This window comes from Diaphorina citri, unplaced genomic scaffold (assembly GCF_000475195.1).
Source record: "Diaphorina citri unplaced genomic scaffold, Diaci psyllid genome assembly version 1.1 scaffold1999, whole genome shotgun sequence".
Classification (NCBI taxonomy): domain Eukaryota; kingdom Metazoa; phylum Arthropoda; class Insecta; order Hemiptera; family Psyllidae; genus Diaphorina; species Diaphorina citri.
In genome coordinates, this window is record NW_007379425.1 from 16,012 (window position 1) to 38,683 (window position 22,672).

General features: G+C 38.7%; 3 protein-coding genes and 1 long non-coding RNA gene across 4 annotated transcripts in view; 2 read left to right on the forward strand and 2 right to left on the reverse strand.

Annotated features, from left to right (window-relative positions):
- Positions 1 to 160: 160 nt before the first annotated feature.
- On the reverse strand, positions 161 to 2,882 carry LOC103517876 (RING finger protein 141-like). The gene is made up of 5 exons (XM_026829825.1): positions 2,671 to 2,882; positions 2,342 to 2,521; positions 1,381 to 1,513; positions 1,138 to 1,269; positions 161 to 409 (listed from the first exon to the last, which is right to left on the reverse strand). The coding sequence occupies exons 2-5, from the start codon at positions 2,485 to 2,487 to the stop codon at positions 161 to 163; spliced, it is 660 nt and encodes a 219-aa protein (XP_026685626.1). The 5' UTR covers positions 2,488 to 2,521; positions 2,671 to 2,882.
- An 877-nt stretch (positions 2,883 to 3,759) lies between these two features.
- The window catches only part of LOC103517877 (leucine--tRNA ligase, cytoplasmic), a gene marked incomplete at its 3' end in the record, with an annotated part of 32,528 nt that continues 13,615 nt past the window's right edge, over positions 3,760 to 22,672 (forward strand). The window contains 19 exon segments of the mRNA XM_026829826.1: positions 3,760 to 3,806; positions 4,273 to 4,333; positions 4,578 to 4,619; positions 5,046 to 5,084; positions 8,246 to 8,374; positions 8,782 to 8,997; positions 9,275 to 9,436; positions 10,423 to 10,667; positions 11,712 to 11,937; positions 12,376 to 12,394; positions 13,297 to 13,384; positions 14,086 to 14,273; positions 15,044 to 15,182; positions 15,567 to 15,717; positions 16,232 to 16,397; positions 18,004 to 18,142; positions 18,699 to 18,768; positions 18,926 to 19,070; positions 19,540 to 19,678. Coding sequence (XP_026685627.1) covers positions 3,793 to 3,806; positions 4,273 to 4,333; positions 4,578 to 4,619; positions 5,046 to 5,084; positions 8,246 to 8,374; positions 8,782 to 8,997; positions 9,275 to 9,436; positions 10,423 to 10,667; positions 11,712 to 11,937; positions 12,376 to 12,394; positions 13,297 to 13,384; positions 14,086 to 14,273; positions 15,044 to 15,182; positions 15,567 to 15,717; positions 16,232 to 16,397; positions 18,004 to 18,142; positions 18,699 to 18,768; positions 18,926 to 19,070; positions 19,540 to 19,678 — 2,378 coding nt within the window.
- LOC113470997 (leucine--tRNA ligase, cytoplasmic-like) lies at positions 10,750 to 11,703 on the forward strand. Its single transcript, XM_026829823.1, has 2 exons — positions 10,750 to 10,817; positions 11,366 to 11,703. Exons 1-2 carry the CDS (start codon positions 10,783 to 10,785, stop codon positions 11,505 to 11,507), a joined length of 177 nt encoding a protein of 58 aa, XP_026685624.1. The 5' UTR covers positions 10,750 to 10,782; the 3' UTR covers positions 11,508 to 11,703.
- Positions 16,370 to 18,137, reverse strand: LOC113470999. The gene is made up of 2 exons (XR_003393864.1): positions 17,973 to 18,137; positions 16,370 to 16,734 (listed from the first exon to the last, which is right to left on the reverse strand). It is a non-coding gene; the product is annotated as an uncharacterized LOC113470999 (long non-coding RNA).

Below are 22,672 nucleotides of genomic sequence, written 5' to 3' on the forward strand. Positions count from 1 at the left end.
TTGGAGTGCTAAGAGATGAATGGAAACCATTTTACAGCAGAATTTAACCACCAATTCGCTGCGATTGGTTAAATCTCGAACTGGTATTGAAGACAATAAATAAAATAAATAAAATGGATACCTACATGACCATTGTAAATATTAAGAAATGGGGCATAACTCACCAGCTGTCTATACACTTGTGGCAAAACGAATGCATACAGGGGAGTACAATGTCAGGCTTATTTTCAAAACAAATCACACAGCTATCGTTGGAATCTCCACTCGACACAGACACAGCTTTGTCTTGTTCTGTTTTCACATTGACAACTTCAAGTAGCATGGATGCTGTGATTGGTTTCACATCTGACGAGCTGCTGGAACCATTGTCTTGACTGATCTTAATCATGTCATCAAGTGTTTTTACAATCTGAATTAAAAGAGGGGGAAGACAATATTCTCAGATAAAGTTTCAAGGTACTTCGTTTGTAATGGACATGCTACAACACAGTTCAAGTGAGTCTAATGTAGTTTCATTGCTACGAAATAAAAACGGTTGTGAAAAAAACTCATCTTAAAAAATAAAAATAAAATAAAGTTAAGGGGGAGTTTAATTAATGGGAGTTCCCATTTTCAGGTGTACGAAATGTTCATCGCGGGCTACACATTCAATCTTTTTTTCCCCCTTGCTATGGGATTCAGACCCCATAAGCAACACAGATGAAAAAATTTTAAAGGATACAACTCTGGTACCTTTAATAAGTGCAAGAAATTCATATCACAACAGCCTTCTAATTTAACACCTAAACATTATTCATCTTTTTTCCCCCTTGCTATGGGATTCAGACCCCATAAGCAACACAGACAACAAAATTTTAAAGGATACAACTCTGGTACCTTTAATAAGTGCAAGAAATTCTTATCACAACAGCCTTCTAATTTAACACCTAAACATTAGGTACCAGATATGGAATAAAAAATTAATCAAGGATGCCTTGGTATTTCTACAAGAATCAACATCTTTAATGCCCAAGCAAGAAAGGTGTAGCTTTAGACAGATATTGCACCCAAGGTGTGAAAGGATGTCATATTGGAACATGGTCCAGTTGTAATTGGAGCATGGTCCAATTGTAATAACACATGCATAGGACAACTTACTTTTAAAAACTGGCTCAGATTCAACAGCTTGCTTGTTTCCAAAGTAGAGGACTGAATGTTTTTCCTTATCACAGCAATTCTGATTGTTCCTTTCCAGAAAACAGTGCTATCAGTTCCTTTCTTGATGGCAAACTTTTAGACAGATATTGCACCCAAGGTGTGAAAGGATGTCATATTGGAGCATGGTCCAGTTGTAATTGGAGCATGGTCCAATTGTAATAACACATGCAGAGGACAACTTACTTTTAAAAACTGGCTCAGATTCAACAGCTTGCTTGTTTCCAAAGCAGAGGACTGAATGTTTTTCCTTATCACAGCAATTCTGATTGTTCCTTTCCAGAAAACAGTGCTATCAGTTCCTTTCTTGATGGCAAACCTGTTAAGCAATAGATGGATTCTAGAATTTTCATTCAAAGTGTTTTCACTTTGGAAAGCCGTAAACTTACGAACAATCTCAAAATCGCCAAATAGATCACTTTTTAGAAGAATTTTACACTTAGTTCACCATTGTGTTTGAAGCTTTTTCCTTCCCGGCTTGAACTTTGGTTAAAAATTTCATTCAAAGTGTTTTCACTTTGGAAAGCCGTAAACTCACGAACAATCTCAAAATCGCCAAATAGAGAATTTCAGCAATCTACATTAGAACAAATAGATCACTTTTTAGAAGAATTTTACACTTAGTTCACCATTGTGTTTGAAGCTTTTTCCTTCCCGGCTTGAACTTTAGTTAAAATCCCCAAAAGTTAACCAGGTATCCCCCTTTCTATTATTTACAAAATTGGCTACTGAAAATCCCTTGCATTTTTACCCTGTGTGGTGTGTGTGAACTTTTCTGCTTTAGTTTAAATTAATTTTTTTACATTGATAATGTGATAAACACTTGTGCATCATATTGCACTCTAAAAAAAAAAAAAAAGTCAAATAGTTAACTTGGTGTACCAAAGCTTACCAAAGGAGAAAGTACCAAATGTTAGTATCTATTGGTATGGTAATCCCCATAAGTTTATTACTTAGTTATCAGGATTGCAATACTTTGTTTGATTGCACATCCCTAGTCTTGGTACAAGTAAAAATCATGAAGGTATTAGGTATTTATAAGTTATCAGGATTGCAATACTTTGTTTGATTGCACATCCCTAGTCTTGGTACAAGTAAAAATCATGAAGGTATTAGGTATTTATAACCAAGTAAAAACTCAACTTACAATGTATTTATGTGGAAAAGATGTTGCAAGAATTCTTCATAGGTAATGGATGTAATCTCTGAGATAGCTTTGGCATGCTTGACAATCTCTTCTTGTATTGTATCCACACCCTCTGTCAACTTGTTTATGCTTTCAGACTGACCCATGCTGGTGTTTTCAATGTGTTATTTCAACTCATGTCTGGAAAACACATATAGGTGTTACATAAAAAAATTAGTGAAAAAATACCTACTTTAAGCCCTCAAAGACATTCCTTCTGCAATTACCAAAGTGGAAAATTTCAGATATTTTTTGAACTCTGTATGGGGGGTACCTGTTTTGATTCTTACATTTCAAAGTAGATTTGATTGTGTTAAATGAAATTCATAGTCACTGGGATCCTGGAATTAGAGACTGACTTGGACCTTGAATGGAAAATCCGAATATTAGAACACTTCAGTAAAAACACGGAAAAATGGAAAATCGGAAAACCCAACAGATTGCGAATGCGATTTGCTTATCTTTTTTTTTCAAACTTTTTTTTATCACTAAAATACCATCACTAAAATTATCACTAAAATTATATTCATACCTCCATGTAAAATACAGTGTTGCCTTTCAGGTAGCCGACAGAAAAATAAATGAAATACGTTTTAAATGAGAAAGCGAAAAATTTCACAGAAACGGAAATTTATTCAAGGGGGGGGAGAACTCTTGCGGGATTTTTGTGCATTTTTCATTTTTCTAAATTTTTCTATGCACGATTTCTATCCCCTCAAGATTTTTTTTTCAATTCAGGGAATCGAACTCAGTACTTTACGTTTTAAAAGCAAGCACGTTTTACATCCGACTGTGCATCATCCTAAATGATCTTTTTTTTTCAATAAACGTCTGGTAGGTACATACAAAAAATCCTATACCCATCTAGCGACATTATGGCCCTATAATTTTATCATAGGGCCCTAATAATTCCGATGTGCATTGTCAAAAATATGTATTTTTTCCCTCTGTGCATAATATTTTTTAGTATGTGGGGAAATTATGCACACTGACTTGTCCCGTTAAAAATCCCATACAAAAAATCCCTTCAATGCAACGTTGCTGTTTTTGAAATCCCCTTTCGCTTTTGGAGCGCCTACGATCCACGTGTATCTGCAATTTGAAATGCATTTCACCGAGTTTGAAAAATAAATTTTGTTCAAGTGAAAAATCAAAATGAGAAAATTTTGCCAACTTTCATGAAAATGCAGCGGTTTTTAATTTCAGCGAGTTGATAAAGTGTTTTTTTCATATCATTAGCATCTGAAAAGTTACTAAGGCCAGTGATAAGGACAATTTTTCTTCTATTTCAATCATGGTAAGTGGACAAAATACATTTCTCTCTTTCATTTCACAAATTTGCATTGGTCTCCATGAACTCTGGAGGAAAACTTGTCTAATCACCTTACTTGGTGTGCTTCTGCTTCGTCAATATGGCATGGAATTCGTCGTAATTACACATACTGCCCTAGCTCAATAGTTCTTTCAAGGAATATTAGTCACCTCCGAAATGAATCGCATATAAATTGTTTTGATTTCTGATGAAATAGTGTTTTGAGGTTAGGACATACCTAATGTCAGAGTCTGTCCACCAAATTAATTCTGACCTATTTTTCCGTTGAATTCGACCCTCCTAGTGTAATTTACCTTGGAATTTCATTACCTGACCATACAGTGTGAAATGTAGATTAACTTGAAGTTTTATTATTATCTGAAACTTTGTGGTTAGTGTACATTCCATGCCGATGTAAAGTTTAATCTGCCAAGCTCAGCATGATGTCATGAATCATGCTATGCCTCAGTGATAACTGTAAACTTTGAACCTATGTTCCCATGTTGAAATTCTATGTTAGTTATCCAATTAATATTTGCCACACATCACAACATTGTTCAATGTAATCATTGAGTAACAGAGATTCAAAAATAAATAGAATTGCCAACAGTATATTTTTATACTGTTATTTTTTCACTATGGTAAGTTCTCAAACAATTAGACATCCTATGTTGATTTTCTAAAAAATCAGGAGAGCAATTGAAGGATGACTGCTTTAAAAAATAGCTTACTTATTAACATGTGCATTAGGAAAGACCAAAAGTGAAAACAAAATGGAACCAAAAACTGTGAAGTAGAGTGATTGTACTATGTTGTAACATAGACCTTCCTGAAAGGTTGTAACATAGAAAATATTTATTGATTAACAACCTCTTTAATTTGTAGGTTGAAAGAAAAGGAACTTTCAAGGTAGAATATCTACAAAAAATCGCCTATGTTTGTTATCCAATTAATATTTGCCACACATCACAACATTGTTCAATGTAATCATTAACAGAGATTCAAAAATAAATAGAATTGCCAACAGTATATTTTTTTTATACTGTTATTTTTTCACTATGGTAAGTTCCCAAAAAATTAAAACAATTAGACATCCTATGTTGATTTTCTAAAAAAATTAGGAGAGCAATTGAAAGATGACTGCTTTAAAAAATGGCTTATTAACATGTGCACTAGGAAAGACCAAAAGTGAAAACAAAATGGAACCTAAAACTGTGAAGTAGAGTGATTGTACTATGTTGTAACATAGACCTTCCTGAAAGGTTGTAGCATAGAAAATATTTATTGATTAACAACCTCTTTAATTTGTAGGTTGAAAGAAAAGGAACTTTCAAGGTAGAATATCTTCAAAAAATCGAGAAAGAAGTCCAAGAAGAATGGGACAGGGAGAAGATTTACGAAGAGACAGTGGGTGATGCTGTGAGGTCATCTCCTGACGATAAGTTCTTCACAACCTTCCCATTTCCGTACATGAATGGAAGACTTCATCTGGGACATACATTTTCTCTATCCAAGTGTGAGGTAAGTCTACATGAAACCTATTACTTGGATAGTGTAAAAGGTATTTAAATATGTAAAACTTAACAGGTAAGAGTATTCTACATACAATAAGGTGACTAAGAACTAAACAAAGGGTTTAACCCTATTAGAGAGAAAAACATAGCAATTTGTGCTATTTTTATCCCTACGCTACGGCGCGGCGGTATAAAGTGCTCACAGCAAGTATCAGGGTATCTAGTATCTACTGTCATTCCTCTATTTATTTTGGCAATAATGATAAAATTATTTGCAAATATGGACACAAGCATTATTTGACCACATGATAATAGAGCTCCAAGTTAGGTGGTAGAGAACCATTCCTCTATTTATTTTGGCAATAATGATAAAATTATTTATGGATAGTGTAAAAGGTATTTAAATATGTAAAACTTAACAGGTAAGAGTATTCTATATAAAATAAGGTGACTAAGAACTAAACAAAGGGTTTAACCCTATTAGAGAGAAAAACATAGCAATTTGTGCTATTTATTTTTCTATCCCTACGCTACGGCACGGCGGTATAAAGTGCTCACAGCAAGTATCAGGGTATCTACTGTCATTCCTCTATTTATTTTGGCAATAATGATAAAATTATTTGCCCAGTATAGAGCCCACTGGACTGTCAAAATAAGACATCCTACATCTAGTCCCATTATAACAACAATAACTTATGGCTTGTGGCACTTCCACCATCAATATAATAACAATAATAAATTCCATTAACATCACATACATTTAACACGGTTTCACAACTTTGTTTTCCCCCAATCAACTTACAATACTCTGTATATCGGATTGCAGTTAGTAGGGCGAATATGGACACAAGTATTATTTGACCACATAATAATAATAGAGCCCACTGGACTGTCAAAATAAGACATCCTACATCTAGTCTCATTATAATACCAATAACCTATGGCTTGTGGCACATCCACCATCAATATAATAACAATAATAAATTCCATTAACATCACATACATTTAACACGGTTTCACAACTTCGTTTTCCCCCAATCAACTTACAATACTCTGTATATCGGATTGCAGTTAGTAGGGCGTACGAAAGGGGCTCACAATTCAGGGACCGAGGGTTCAAAACTCAGCCCACATCCACGTGCCTCAAATACTTTCATCTTCATCCGGATCATCTTCATCCTGGAATAATAATAAAAGGAAATGTTCGTTCTCGGAACGGCTGGCTTTCCAATATCCTGTCTTCCGTCTCTCTTTGATTTCAGGATGATAAGACCTTAGCAGTTACAGTTCCCTCTATCAAACCCCTTTTTTTTCAATTTAAAAAAAAAAAAACACACACACAAACAGTTACACACAGTTTCAAGGGTTTAACGCCACTCTATGACCATAACCATCCATTCGCCGAAAATCTACCTGCCTGCTCACATTCACCTCACCCAGCCTTCTCTCTTCGATTTCGGGATGGTAAGACCATAGCAGTTACAGTTCCCTCTGTAAAACCTCTTTTTTTTCAATTTAAAAACACACACACAAACAGTGACACACAGTTTCAAGGGTTTAACGCCACTGTATAACCATAACCATCCATTCGCCGAAAATCTACCTGCCTACTCACATTCACCTCACCCAGCCTGAGTGGGGCTGGGAAAAGCCAGCAGCACAGAATTGGGTCACCCATCCGGATACCAACTACGTAAAACGTTGCTTAACCAAGGTGATTGACTGGGAACTGGCGTATTCAACGTGCTATCGCCGCTGTCTGAAAATTTCCCTGAAACTCGAAGATCTAAAACCCCTATACATATTGACAATTTATATGAACGCCGTGAAATAATCTAGTTATGCAACGTGCTTATCAAGAGAGATCTAAATACCACGTTAGTAAAAGGTTTGAGGGCTATTGCCAGCTTGAAAGGTAGCCCGCCTGCCTTGTAAGCGCTAGATCGTGGATTTAATTTCAGCTTCTGGCAGACTTTATCCTAAACAGAAAAGGTTTGTTCTCGAAACAACTGGGAAAAAGAGGGGAAAAAATTCTCTACAAAAACATTTCAAGGTGGCATTGGCCAGCCACTCACAATCAGGTGACGGACGGACCTTTTCAGCCATGGCTGTCAGGTCTGCCTGATAGTGTGTGAGCTCATCAGGTGTCAGGTGTACCTGTCAGATCTACCTGATCAGGTCTGCCTGATAGTGTGTGAGCTCATCAGGTGTCAGGTGTACCTGTCAGATCTACCTGATAGTGTGTGTGCTCATCAAGTATCAGGTACATCTGACAGGTAGACCTGATTAGGTGTAGGTACCTGTCAGGTTTACCTGATAGTGAGTGGCTGGCCTTAGAACGACTCACCATAACAGACATGAGAGTATGCAAACGCAGATTTTTTTCAGCTTTTTTTTTACTGCAAATAATTGATGTTTTAGATTTTTTTGTGAGAGTTTAACAGTTTCCCTTCTTATTATGCCCCCATTTTTGGATTTCCATTACAAAGAATAGACTTCTCACATGATTTGAGAAATAAATATTCTGAAATTATGTATGGAACAATAATCGGACAAAAAAACTCCTTGAATTTATAAATATGATGATTGAGTAAATGAAAGACTTGTAATACCGTGATACCCACAAAGTTGTGAGAAAGCTCTCTGCTTTAACACAAAGATGATCTTGGGAAGTTACTTTACAACTTACTGTAATTAAACTAATGAAGGAGTAAATGCTTTGATGTCTGAAACTCTGAAACACTTTGTCAGAAGACATGAGGAGATGTACCTGATCCACTTGACCCCAAAAGATGTAAGGTGTATAATATTCCATGCTATGTAATGGGTATTAATCTGACCCTCCCTCAGATGTTACAGTCTCATTTTAACATGTGTCAATTAAATTTTTATTGAGTTACTGAACAAAGGATGAACCAAATTCTTTTAATGTTTGATGAATTTGTACATAACTTTCAATGTGGACTGATCTATTCCCCTCTATTAATTCTTAATTTATGAAAATTTCTTTCACAGTTCTCTGTTAGGTTCAGGGAGAAGATTTACGAAGAGACAGTGGGTGATGCTGTGAGGTCATCTCCTGACGATAAGTTCTTCACAACCTTTCCATTTCCGTACATGAATGGAAGACTTCATCTGGGACATACATTTTCTCTATCCAAGTGTGAGGTAAGTCTACATGAAACCTATTACTTATTACCACTTTCTTGTATCAACAGCCTATTCATCTCGGGAAGTTACTTTACAACTAACTGTAATTAAACTCATGAAGGGGTAAATGCTTTGATGTCTGAAACACTTTGTCAGAAGACATGAGGAGATGTACCTGATCCACTTGACCCCAAAAGCTGTAAGGTGTATAATATTTCATGCTATGTAATGGGTATTAATCTGACCCTCCCTCAGATGTTACAGTCTCATTTTCATGTGTCAATTAAATTTTTATTGAGCAACTGAACAAAGGATGAACCAAATTATTTTAATGTTTGATGAATTTGTACATTGTACATAACTTTCAATGTGGACTGATCTATTCCCCTCTATTAATTCTTAATTTATGAAAATTTCTTTCACAGTTCTCTGTTAGGTTTAACAGACTGAAGGGAAAGCGGGTTCTGTTCCCATTTGGTTTTCATTGTACCGGGATGCCCATCAAGGCATGTGCTGACAAGTTGAAGAGAGAAATGGAGTCTTTTGGGTTCCCACCTCAGTTCCCAAGCGAGGATACAGAGCCACAAACTGACAAGGATGATGATGATCCCGTCATCAAAGATAAAAGCAAAGGGAAGAAGGTAAGACAGGAAACAGTCATTATCCTTTCTCTAGTATTTTTTAAACTTTAACTTGATCCCCTGAAGTGATGCACCTCACACTACACAGTAGGTAAGTAATTAGTTTTCTAAAAAAAAAAGTTGTTTTTGAATTTAAATGTATTTAAAGATCTCAATAAAATTTATTGAATAGGTAGATAGAAATATATTGTACCTAGTAAGTAGATATTTTAGGGGGGGGGGACTATGGTTCTGCTTTTCAAAATGAAAATAAATAAATCCTGTTGAAATTTTCCAGAGCAAAGCTGTAGCCAAGGCAGGCAGTGCCAAGTACCAATGGCAGATCATGCAATCTCTTGGCTTGGAAGATGATGAGATCCGAAAATTTGCAGATGCATCTCATTGGCTGGATCATTTTCCTCCCCTGGCTGTCCAGGACTTGCGTAGTATTGGTATACATGTGAGTATTTGTCTTGTTAGCATAGTCCCCTGGCTGTTCAGGACTTGCATAGTATTGGTATACATGTGAGTATTCATCTCGTCTCGTTAGCATAGTGTGCTATATAGTGGTTTGACTTGGCATGCAGGAAGGCGTGGGTTTGAATTTTAATCTATATCAAGGCACATTTTTATTATTATTTCTAATTAAGTAGGTACTTGGTATTAGTAGATAAACATTTTCTAAGCTATTTACGAAACCTCTCCACCATAATTGATCTCTAAAAGTCTGGTTGCTATGAGACTAGGGTCCTGATTTCCCTTTCCCAGGACTTGCATAGTATTGGTATACATGTGAGTATTCGTCTCGTCTTGTTAGCATAGTGTGCTATATAGTGGTTTGACTTGGCATACAGGAAGGAGTGGGTTTGAATTTTAATCTATATCAAGGCACATTTTTATTATTATTTCTGATTAAGTAGGTACTTGATATTAGTAGATAAATATTTTCTAAGCTATTTACGAAACCTCTCCACCATAATTGATCTCTAAAAGTCTGGTTGCTATGAGACTAGGGTCCTGATTTCCCTTTCCAATACCTTTGTTAATCATATCTTTCCATCTTATTCTTGGTCTTCCTCCTTTTCCTGGTTCCTTGTGTTCCCATTCCAAAGTATTCATTCGGTATTCTTTCTTGCTTCATTCTTCTGATGTGTCTACAATATTCTAGATGTTTCAGTGAGGTGTTGTAATCTTTCTACTCCAATCGTATTCCGAATGTTTTCATTTCTAATTCGAACGCCGTTCTCATTTCTTTCAGGTGGATTGGCGACGCACGTTCATCACGACAGATTCGAATCCGTTCTTCGACTCGTTCGTCCGGTGGCAATTCAACTTTCTTGCTTCATTCTTCTGATGTGTCCACAATATTCTAGATGTTTCAATGAGGTGTTGTAATCTTTCTACTCCAATCGTATTCCGAATGTTTTCATTTCTCATTTCTTTCAGGTGGATTGGCGACGCACGTTCATTACGACAGATTCGAATCCGTTCTTCGACTCGTTCGTCCGGTGGCAATTCATGCGTCTGCGTGACCGCCATAAGATCAAGTATGGCAAACGCTACACGGTGTTCTCACCGCGAGATAACCAACCCTGTATGGACCATGACCGAGCCAGCGGGGAGGGCGTCGGACCTCAGGAGTATACTCTCATCAAGATGAGACTTGTGAAGCCTTATCCGGCCAAGTTGTGGTGAGTATGTGTGCTAATGTAGGAGTATACCCTCATCAAGATGAGACTTGTGAAGCCTTATCCGGCCAAGTTGTGGTGAGTATGTGTGCTAATGTAGGAGTATACCCTCATCAAGATGAGACTTGTGAAGCCTTATCCGGCCAAGTTGTGGTGAGTATGTGTGCTAATGTGGCAGAACAACAGCATATTCAATTGAGGAGGAAGTTGTGATGTATTATGAAAGCTTGAGAGAAAGGGGTTTTCTCTCAAGGGTGTTCTTTATTAACTCTCAGTGCTAAGGTCGACCATAAATGTTTCTTGCCTCTGCTGAAAAGGGTAGAGAGGAGAGCAAGAGAGAGAGCCTTAGGAAGTGTGTAAGAATAGGAAGAACAAAGCTTTTCGTCAGCTTGCAATTCTGATATTTTGTTAAAGTTCAGGGGCTAAAAATCAAAGCTCAAGGTCGACCATAAATGTTTCTTGCCTCTGCTGAAAGGGGTAGAGAGGAGAGCAAGAAAGAGAGAGAGAGAGAGAGAGAGAGAGAGAGAGAGAGCGAGCCTTAGGAAGTGTGTTAGAATAGGAAGAACAAAGCTTTTCATCAGCTTGCAATTCTGATATTTTGTTAAAGTTCAGGGGCTAAAAATCAAAGCTTCTTTCTTTCTTCTCTTTGAAAATAAACCAATATGCTATTTCAATAAACGATTCGGTCTTTGTTTCCCCAGTTGCCTGGACTCGAAGCCCGTGTTCCTTGTAGCGGCCACACTAAGGCCGGAGACAATGTACGGCCAAACCAACGCCTGGGTGAGGCCGGACATGGCCTACATTGCTTTAAGGTCGACCATAAATGTTTCTTGCCTCTGCTGAAAGGGGTAGAGAGGAGAGCAAGAAAGAGAGAGAGAGAGAGCCTTAGGAAGTGTGTAAGAATAGGAAGAACAAAGCTTTGCATCAGCTTGCAATTCTGATATTTTGTTAAAGTTCAGGGGCTAAAAATCAAAGCTTCTTTCTTTCTTCTCTTTGGAAATAAACCAATATGCTATTTCAATAAACGATTCGGTCTTTGTTTCCCAGTTGCCTGGACTCGAAGCCTGTGTTCCTTGTAGCGGCCACACTAAGGCCGGAGACAATGTACGGCCAAACCAACGCCTGGGTGAGGCCGGACATGGCCTACATTGCTTTCACGACGGCCACAGGGGAGGTGTTTGTGTGTACAGAGCGGTCTGCGAGGAATATGGCCTATCAGGGATTCACTGAGGTGGAGGGCAAGATCAACGTTCTGCTACGACTGACTGGTCAGGTATGTATACGGTATTTAATCATTTTTTTATGTTTGACAGAGGGAACTGCGAGGGCAAGATCAACGTTCTGCTACGACTGACTGGTCAGGTATGTATACGGTATTTAATCTTTTTTTTATGTTTGACAGAGGGAACTGTAACAACAGGGATTTAAAGGTAGAAACACATTACCGTCACGTGAATTCATGAAGAGAGGATAAAGTTAGCCGGTCCGAGAACGAACCTTATCTCTTTAGGATAAGGTTCCTCCCTAGTTGGAATCGAAACCGCGACCTAGTGCTTACAAAAGAGAAATCAGAGGCACTACCTTCAAAGCTAACTAGCCTAGAGACACTTTTGAAGTTTGGTACACTGTCTTGATTTATCGAAAATTTTTACCCTTATTTTTTTTTTAATTTTATTTTTTATTCGTCTAATTTTATTTTTTCATCCCCCAGGATATGGGAAATGATCAGGGTTAGGCGACTGGCAGAAAATACTTTCATTTTCACAAATGAGCTAGGTCAGGGATTTCCACATGAGAGCCTATCCTTACTTCAAGAACCACAAGGGGAGGGGTGATTTGTGGCGAATGTGACCAAGTTCTATGATTTATGTATTGAAGAAGAAAAAAGTTAGCAAGGTCTGGGTGTAAAAGTATGCGGGGCCGCTAAGTTCATTTTAAAGTTCACTAAACTAATAGTTATTCGTATGTTTCACACACATTGTTTTTATTATTATTATTATTATTATTATTATTATTATTTTATTTTATTGTGGGAAATGATCAGGGTTAGGCGACTGGCAGAAAATACTTTCATTTTCACCAATGAGCTAGGTCAGGGATTTCCACATGAGAGCCTATCCTTACTTCAAGGACCACAAGGGGAGGGGTGATTTGTGGCGAATGTGACCAAGTTCTATGATTTATGTATTGAAGAAGAAAAAAGTTCGCAAGGTCTGGGTGTAAAAGTATACGGGGCCGCTAAGTTCATTTTAAAGTTCACTAAACTACTGGTTATTCGTATGTTTCACACACATTGTTTTTCTTTTTTTATTATTATTATTTTACGGGATTTGATTCCCATTTTTACATCAAATAACATAGACAAATAAAAATTAAGTAAAATTAAAAATAAATCGAATAAAAAGCTACCTACCCACATAAAGATATGAATGGCTAAGAGGCAGAGCGCACCAAGTCCAAAAACGCTTCGAGATAGAGTCGAAATTGTGAAAAGTTGTGGCAAGATAAGGATACATTTCTTATCCTGCCAGAGACAGTCTTGTACTTACGTAATCGAAATCAAAATCGTCACTATCTATGATGGGAAAGCCTTCGTTTCGAATGTACTCAAACGTAATGAACGATTCTACAGGGGAAGGACAATTCTGTCCCGTAGGAGCAGTCCCACCTGAGAATAGGAAGTTGTCATTGGCGGACATTTCAGTCCCCTATGTGCTCTGGTGCTAGAATTTCGGGTATATTTTGTGACAAGGAATTTAAATTGGCCACTTTTTGCGCGAGAGATCAGCTGTTAGATTATTTCATGTGGCTGAATATTTCTTTTGTCTTTAAATTTAAACCTCGCTTGTTCGATTCCTGCTTGGGTGAACTTTATCCTAAACAAATAAGGTTCGTTCTCGGAACGGCTTTGTTTTTCCTGTTTTGTTTCCTTCCTCTCTTCCATTGCGGAACGATAAGACAGTAGTTCGTAGATTCGTATAAGCGTAACCCATCCTTTAGTGCTGTTTGCCCCTACACCTAAGCCTCAGAGTGGGCTTTTTGTGTATGGAGTTAAGCTGTGACAGTAGGTACATTAATTTCCTCTATCAAACTTCTAGATGATTTTTTTTTTTTTCCAAGAGGTTTGACAGAGGGAGCTGTAACTGCTATGGTTTTATCGTCCCGAAATCGAAGAGAGAAGGAAGACAGGATAGGAGAAAGCCAGCCGTTCTGAGAACGAACATTATCCCATCAGGATAAAATCCGCCCCGGGTGGGAATCGAACCTGCGGCCTAGCGCTTACAAGGCAGACGTACTACCAACTAAGCTAATTAGGCTGGCATTCTAGATGAAAATCTTTTGCCGAGTTTTTTATTATTATAAACTTTTCCCGCCAAATTTGGACATACACGTCATTTCTGTACCTCCTTTCTGTTTCTAGGTCGGGTGACGAGTGTGTGGTAGCGTTATGTGATCAATGGTATCTGGACTATGGAGAGCCCACTTGGAAAGCAGCGGCCGAGCAGTGTCTAGCCAACATGAACACGTATCATGATGAAGTGAGGAGGAATTTCGGCGCCTCTCTCAACTGGCTACATGAGTATGCCTGCTCGAGAACCTACGGACTAGGTAAGCTTGAAAAAAATCGATGTGGGGAACATAGGGTGGTTTGAAAAATCATCTGCAGAACTTTTCCGGATTGCCACCAACAAGATAAGATTAGCCATGATGATTGCCAACATTCGTAACGGATAGGCACTCAAAGAAGAAGAAGAAGATGTAGGGAACAATAAGATCGGGTTTTACCACCGTGGATTGTTTCAGGATTGAGTTCAATCCGAGGTTGACCTGGGGTATTAAGTATGGGAAAATCCTCGTTTCATCTCAATCCCGAGATGGTAATCCCCCAGCATAAATACTGAGACCTATCATCTTGAAATCGAAGAGAGGAGGACGGGATAGAAGAAAGTTATAATGTTCTGTTTCGAGAATGAACCTTATCTGTGAAGGATAAATTTGGCCCCAGGCAGGAATTGAGCCCGCGACTTAGCGCTTACAAGCCTTATAAGCACAAGGCAGGCTATCTTCCATTTCAATGCATGACTTTACCAGGGTAGGTACTACATATATTTCCACAAGAGCTCATTTGCTGCTTTTTACAACGGATGTTGTTTTGTAGCAGTAGTAGCGAGTGATAGGTATAGGTACTCCAGTGGCCCCGGGTAACCAGGGCCGAGGAGTAGTATAATTCTGTTGGCAAAGAAGGCTATCTCCCTAGCTAACTCGGCTGGTACTGGGATTGTTTTTTACTTTCCTTATCCTATAGGAAATAATTTACTCATTTTACGTCTTGCTATGGGTTGTTTACTCATTTTACGTCTTGCTATGTGTGTTATCAGGCACGAAACTGCCGTGGGATGAACAGTGGCTGATTGAATCCTTATCTGACTCGACTATCTACATGGCATACTACACTGTAGCACATCTACTGCAGGGAGGCACCTTCCGAGGGGAAAACGGAAATGCGCTCAATATCAAGTAAGTGAGAATATTGTTATGTCACCAGGAAAGAAGAAAATCTGGTGTGAACATCAAACGACTTACAATTTGATCTTCTTCTTCTTCGCATTTTCCCGTGTACGGACGGGGTCGGCGTTTTTCGTCAGCCTCTCATAGGCTGATTGACGGCTGATTGCTTTGAACTGGCATTTGATTTTGCCTACAAATTTTTTACGGGGGATGCCCTTCGTACTTTACCTATTGTCTTTAGCAACGACAATTTCAGGCGGATATAGCTGGTCTACTTCCTCTTTAATGTCACTCAGCTAGACAACTTACAATTGGGTACATTATTTCAATATGGAGCTTCATTGAACCATTTAATGAAAATTTAATGTGAATGTCTCTCGTGTTTGATTGCAGAGCAGAAGACCTCACTCCAGAAGTGTGGGATTACGTATTCTTCAAGTCTGCCCCATTCCCTCCCAAGTGTCGAGTACCCAAAGCCAAGCTAGACATAATGAGGCGAGAGTTCCAGTATTGGTACCCTGTGGATCTGAGATGTTCTGGCAAAGTAAGTAATCCAACTAAATTGTAGAATAGAAAATAATGTACCTTGTTCATTCTCTGTTCCTGCTGAGATAGGACAGAAAAGTCCCTTAAAGGCCCGTTCCCATTTGTCGTGAGTTTCATCCGATTTTTTTCTTGTAGGCCACTTACACATGATACGATTTTTTTTTTTTTTTCAAACAAGTGAGAACGGGCCTTTAGTGTACCCAAGGTTAGAGGAGGAGAACTATCGATAGTCGGCGCCATCGATAGTTATCGATATTTTTCAAAAAAACTATCGATAACCATCGATAGTTTTCGATAGAGGAGGAGAACTATCGATAGTCGGCGCCATCGATAGTTATCGATATTTTTCAAAAAAACTATCGATAACCATCGATAGTTTTCGATAGTTTTTTTATTACATATTTCCCTTGTTTCTAAAGGTCTTATCCCCCAAAAAGACCTAACCTAACCTAATTTCCGATTCAGAAGCTTTCGCCACTTTATTAAGGTGGTAAAAGAAAGAAAAATTGTAGGTATTTCAAAGGCTGTCTCTGAAGACTCCATCTAAATTACCTGTCTGGTTAGCTTGGGCCGTAGCATCTGCTGTTCCTGCTCTATCATCCAACATCGAGAACAGCTCAAGCCCTAATTCCTCTTCGTTCAAACCACCTCGCCTGTTCATAATATCCGGTATTTGCCGTGCGTTATCCTGTATTTGCCGTGTGTTATCCGGTATTTGGGTCTCAGGGAATCCCCTATTTTGCCTGCGTTGGGTGTTCATTACCGTATTGAACTGATCAGTCAGCTGATCCAGTACACCATACAGTTGAACGGGTGGCACGTCTATACCCCGGCCTACGAGTTGAGTAGGCTCCCTTTTCTTGGCACGTCGCCTGCGGCGCGCAGTTTTGATACATGCGCTGTATATGTTGTCAGGAGGTTTGGTCTGTGTGGTATCCGAAGTGGGGGTTGGTTGCCCGGGTGATGGTCTACGGCTGTCGTCTGTGTCGACAGCTCGGTTTGCTGGTCTTCTAGGCTGGAAATGGGAAATGATCAGGGTTAGGCGACTGGCAGAAAATACTTTCATTTTCACAAATGAGCTAGGTCAGGGATTTCCACATGAGAGCCTATCCTTACTTCAAGAACCACAAGGGGAGGGGTGATTTGTGGCGAATGTGACCAAGTTCTATGATTTATGTATTGAAGAAGAAAAAAGTTAGCAAGGTCTGGGTGTAAAAGTATGCGGGGCCGCTAAGTTCATTTTAAAGTTCACTAAACTAATAGTTATTCGTATGTTTCACACTGAAAAATCATCTGCAGAACTTTTCCGGATTGCCACCAACAAGATAAGATTAGCCATGATGATTGCCAACATTCGTAACGGATAGGCACTCAAAGAAGAAGAAAATGTAGGGAACAATAAGGTCGAGTTTTACCACCGTGGATTGTTTCAGGATTGAGTTCAATCCGAGGTTGACCTGGGGTATTAAGTATAGGAAAATCCTCGTTTCATCTCAATCCCGAGATGGTAATCCCCCAGCATAAATACTGAGACCTATCATCTTGAAATCGAAGAGAGGAGGACGGGATAGAAGAAAGTTATAATGTTCTGTTTCGAGAATGAACCTTATCTGTGAAGGATAAATTTCGCCCAGTCAGGAATTGAACCCGCGACTTAGCGCTTACAAGTCTTACAAGCACAAGGCAGGCTATCTTCAAATGCAATGCATGGCTTTACCAGGGTACTATATTTCCTTACTCGGCTGGTACTGGGATTGTTTTTTACTTTCCTTATCCTATAGGAAATAATTTACTCATTTTACGTCTTGCTATGGGTTGTTTACTCATTTTACATCTTGCTATGGAAGAAAGCTATAATGTTCTGTTTCGAGAATGAACCTTATCTGTGAAGGATAAATTTGGCCCCAGGCAGGAATTGAACCCGCGACTTAGCGCTTACAAGCCTTACAAGCACAAGGCAGGCTAGCTTCCAATTCAATGCATGGCTTTACCAGGGTACTATATAATATATTTCCACAAGAGCTCATTTGCTGCTTTTTACAACGGCTGTTGTTTTGTAGCAGTAGTAGCGAGTGATAGGTATAGGTACTCCAGTGGCCCCGGGTAACCAGGGCCGAGGAGTAGTATAATTCTGTTGGCAAAGAAGGCTATCTCCCTAGCTAACTCGGCTGGTACTGGGATTGTTTTTTACTTTCCTTATCCTATAGGAAATAATTTACTCATTTTACGTCTTGCCATGGGTTGTTTACTTACTCATTTTACGTCTTGCTATGTGTGTTATCAGGCACGAAACTGCCGTGGGATGAACAGTGGCTGATTGAATCCTTATCTGACTCGACTATCTACATGGCATACTACACTGTAGCACATCTACTGCAGGGAGGCACCTTCCGAGGGGAAAACGGAAATGCGCTCAATATCAAGTAAGTGAGAAATACTGTTATAAGCTCCTTGAATTTGATGGCACATTCGTTCTCCTTTGACAATTTTTTTGATGGCAAATTCGAGGAAATCAGGCTGTATCTCGCAAATTATTGGTGTAAAAAAGTGGATATAACTTTCGAAATTTTTTGATATTGGCTTGTTACAAGCGCATATTTCGTGAACCATCATTCCTGGAACCCTTACATTTACACCGATCGATTTCTCGTGAAAAGTTACATAGGAAAGACTCCTTGGTCATCTTAAATACTCTAATGGAAACTCTTGTTGAAAAAAAAATCAAATCATGTTAAAATATTTGGAGATACATATCACAGAGAGGAGAGAGGGAGCAGAGAGAACCTTCCAGTCTGAAAGCAGAAGAGAGAGAGAGAATGAGCTCTGACAAAAATCTAGGTCTGAGGAAACCTCCCCTTGACCCCCTACTACCAAAAACCATGTAGGGCCATGATTTGTTTTGATTTGATTTCGTATTGGTGGTTGAACTATTGGTCTTTTGGATCTAAGATCTAAATGTGGAATATCAGCTTGATTTTTTGGTTCCACAATGATAATATCAACTTTGCTATTGGTTCCCCATAATATTAGCTGTGTTATTGTTTTCCAGGTGCTTCCCTACGATCCCGCGTATTGGTGGTTGAACTATTGGTCTTTTGGATCTAAGATCTAAATGTGGAATATCAGCTTGATTTTTTGGTTCCACAATGATAATATCAACTTTGCTATTGGTTCCCCATAATATTAGCTGTGTTATTGTTTTCCAGGTGCTTCCCTACGATCCCGTGCCAATTATTCAAGTGCCAGAATATGGGAACCTCTGCGCGGTAACTGTCTATGAGAAACTCAAAATACAAAGCCAGAACGATAAGGATAAACTACAGGAAGCCAAGGAACTGGTGTATCTGAAAGGTTAGATGAAGTTTTTTTCACAACTTTTTGCTTAAAATTTCTAGATCTCTGTTGTTACCTATATGTTTTTTTTTTTCTTTCTTTTTTTAGCTTAAGATCTTCTTTTTCTTTGACTTTTCCAGTGTACAGACGGGGTCGCCGTTTTTCGTCAACCTCTCAGTCAGCCCTAACTGGGTGATTGCTTTGGGCTGCCATTTGGTTTTAGCTACTAATTTTACGATTGGATGTCCTTCGCACTCAATCTTTGCTATTTCTTTAGCAAGGGAAATTCAGGCTGGTATACTCCCTGTTTGAGGTCCCCCAGCCAGACAAACTTGGCTACAAATTTTACGAGTGGATGCCCTTCGCACTCAATCTTTGCTATTTCTTTAGCAAGGGAAATTCAGGCTGGTATACTCCCTGTTTGAGGTCCCCCAGCCAGACAAACTTGAGATCTTATTGAATAATTTACCTCCGTTTTCGTTGCCAGGTTTCTACGATGGTATCATGTTGGTGGGAGAATTCAAAGGCAAGAAAGTGCAAGAAGTGAAGAAGTTGTTACAGAAGAAGATTGTGGAGTGTGGAGATGCTGCCATCTATTATGAACCTGAGAAATTAATCATGTCCAGGTAAGATTGGCTTTATTCTGAACTAATTACTGTCAATTATCAATTTTATGAGTTTATATGTAATAAAGAGGTTCAACTTTGAACTATTGAGCTCTCAGTTTCTTAAGTTAAAAAGATAGGTACTATTTAGTTGAGTGGGTTAAAACATTACCCTTAGTATTTTCATTTTTTTTCGCACATTTCATTTATTTCCACCTTTGCCAAAAATTCTAAATCATTTGCCCAGGTCCCAATTAATGTACTATGATTATTGTTACTTCTTCACTCTTCATACGTATCAGGTAGTTTCAAATCCGTGATGCAATACTTGGCGAATATCTCACACGCCATCTGATCGTGAAAGTTACAGGGTGTTTCCGAACACAGAACACACTCGGGTAGACAACAGTCCTCCTCCGAGACCCCTGTATACTCCAGGCTCGGCGCTGAAATTGCCATGGCTGGGGAAGGGTCTGGCCTGTCAGGTTGAATGAAGGTCGTTTTAGTTGCAGGAAGGGGGGGAGGGTCACAGGGGTAGCGGGTTTTTGATTTGGCGCAACAATTACACTGTGTGCAACAATTTTCCCGCTTGGCCTCAAAACAACCCTTTCTCTTGAGTTCGTAGTAGCAGGGGCCTCGAGTGGGCTCAGCCCGAACATGATAGGATAAAGTTAGCCGGTCCGAGAACGAACCTTATCTCTTTAGGATAAGGTTCCTCCCTACTTGGAATCGAACCCGCGACCTAGCGCTTATCAAAGAGAAATCAGAGGCACTACCTTCAAAGCTAACTAGCCTTGAGACACTTTTGAAGTTTGGTACACTGTCTTGTTCTATCGAAAATTTTGACCCTTACTTTTTTTTAATTTTATATTTTATTTGTCTAATTTTATTTCTTCATCCCCCAGGATATCATCGGTGTAGCATTGAAAGCTCCCGTGACGTCACACTCTGTGATCTACACACTGCCCATGTTGAGTATCCATACACTGTCGTGTTCTATCGAAAATTTTGACCCTTGCTTTTTTTTTAATTTTATTTTTTATTCGTCTAATTTTATTTTTTCATCCCCCAGGATATCATCGGTGTAGCATTGAAAGCTCCCGTGACGTCACACTCTGTGATCTACACACTGCCCATGTTGAGTATCCGGGAAGACAAAGGCACCGGTATCGTAACATCGGTTCCATCAGATTCTCCGGATGATTATGCAGCGCTCGTGGACCTCAAGAAGAAACCACCTTTCCGAGAGAAATACCATGTCACCGATGAGATGGTGAGTTGAGCCCGCTTCTCACGATGAGTTTTATCGCTGATCTTTAGCTCTGTTTTTTCATTCCAACGCGAACTGAACACGTGTTTTTCATTTCACTTCCCTTTCTGGTGTAGCTCTTTGGTTGTCACCTATGTCGTTCTTCACTTAATACAGCTCGATACATTTGTTGACTAGGATTTGGACTCGAACTACCAACCTCCAGATCCAAGGCCACAGCGTTAACCACTACACCACTGAGTTTGGCAATTAAAAATATGTTCCTTTGAATTTGAAAATGAGTTATTTTAATGTTGTGATGATAACGGAAGTTATACGATAACACGAAGGAAAATACGATGTATTTCTTACATTTCCATAGAATTAATGCGTCACAGGTTGATGATGAGTTTAATGCGTTTATCTGTTTGGAAATACCTACAGTCATTGTTGAATGCTTGACGAAGGCCTAGCCACAGCGTTAACCACTGCACCACTGAGTTTGGCAATTAAAAATATGTTCCTTTGAATTTGAAAAAGAGTTATTTTAATGTTGTGATGATAACGGAAGTTATACGAACTCGTGGACCTCAAGAAGAAACCACCTTTCCGAGAGAAATACCATGTCACCGATGAGATGGTGAGCTGAGCCCGCTTCTCACGATGAGTTTTATCGCTGATCTTTAGCCCTGTTTTTTCATTCCAACGCGAACTGAATACGTTTTTCATTTCACTTCCCTTTCTGGCATTACAAGTCGAAGAGACGAGCGATATTAAAAGTATGGAACAAAAATCGGGCAAAAAACTCCTTGAATTTGATGGCACATTCGTTCTCCTTTGACAAAATTTTTGATGGCAAATTCGAGGAAATCAGGCTGTATCTCGCAAATTATTGCTGTAAAAAAAGTGGATATAACTTTCGAAATGCGATGATCGATTAGTCGAACTTATTAGATAGAGATTCCCCACTCACAATGAGTTATATCGCTGATCTCTAGCTCTGTTTTTTCATTCCAACGCGAACTAAACACGTGTTTTTCATTTCACTTCCCTTCCTGGTGTAGCTCTTTAGTTGTCACCTATAGATGTCGTTCCTCACTTAATACAGCTCGATACATTTGTTGACTAGGATTTGGACTCAAACTACCAACTTCCAGATCCAAAGGCCACAGCGTTAACCACAACACCACTGAGTTTGGCAATTAAAAATATGTTCCTTTGAATTTGAAAAAGAGTTATTTTAATGTTGTGATGATAACGGAAGTTATACGATAACACAAATAAAATACGATGTATTTCTTACATTTCCATAGAATTAATGCGTCACAGATTGATGATGAGTTTAATGCGTTTATCTGTTTGGAAATACCTACAGTCATTGTTGATTGCTTGACGAAGGCCTCATTTGCATTCTGCTAGTCAGTTTTATTTTGTACTTTGTACTTCCAGTTTCCAACCACTAAAGTGCCATTAAAAAGTTCCCTAATATCAAATGAATAAAATACGATGTATTTCTTACATTTCCATAAGGATTAATGCGTCACAGGTTGATGATGAGTTTAATGCGTTTATCTGTTTGGAAATACCTACAGTCATTGTTGAATGCTTGACGAAGGCCTCATCTGCATTCTGCTAGTCAGTTTTATTTTGTACTTTGTACTTCCAGTTTCCAACCACTAAAGTGCCATTAAAAAGTTCCCTAATATCAAATGTGTTATTGTAGATGTTTATTTTTTATTTGTATTTATGAAAGTGTTCTAACATTG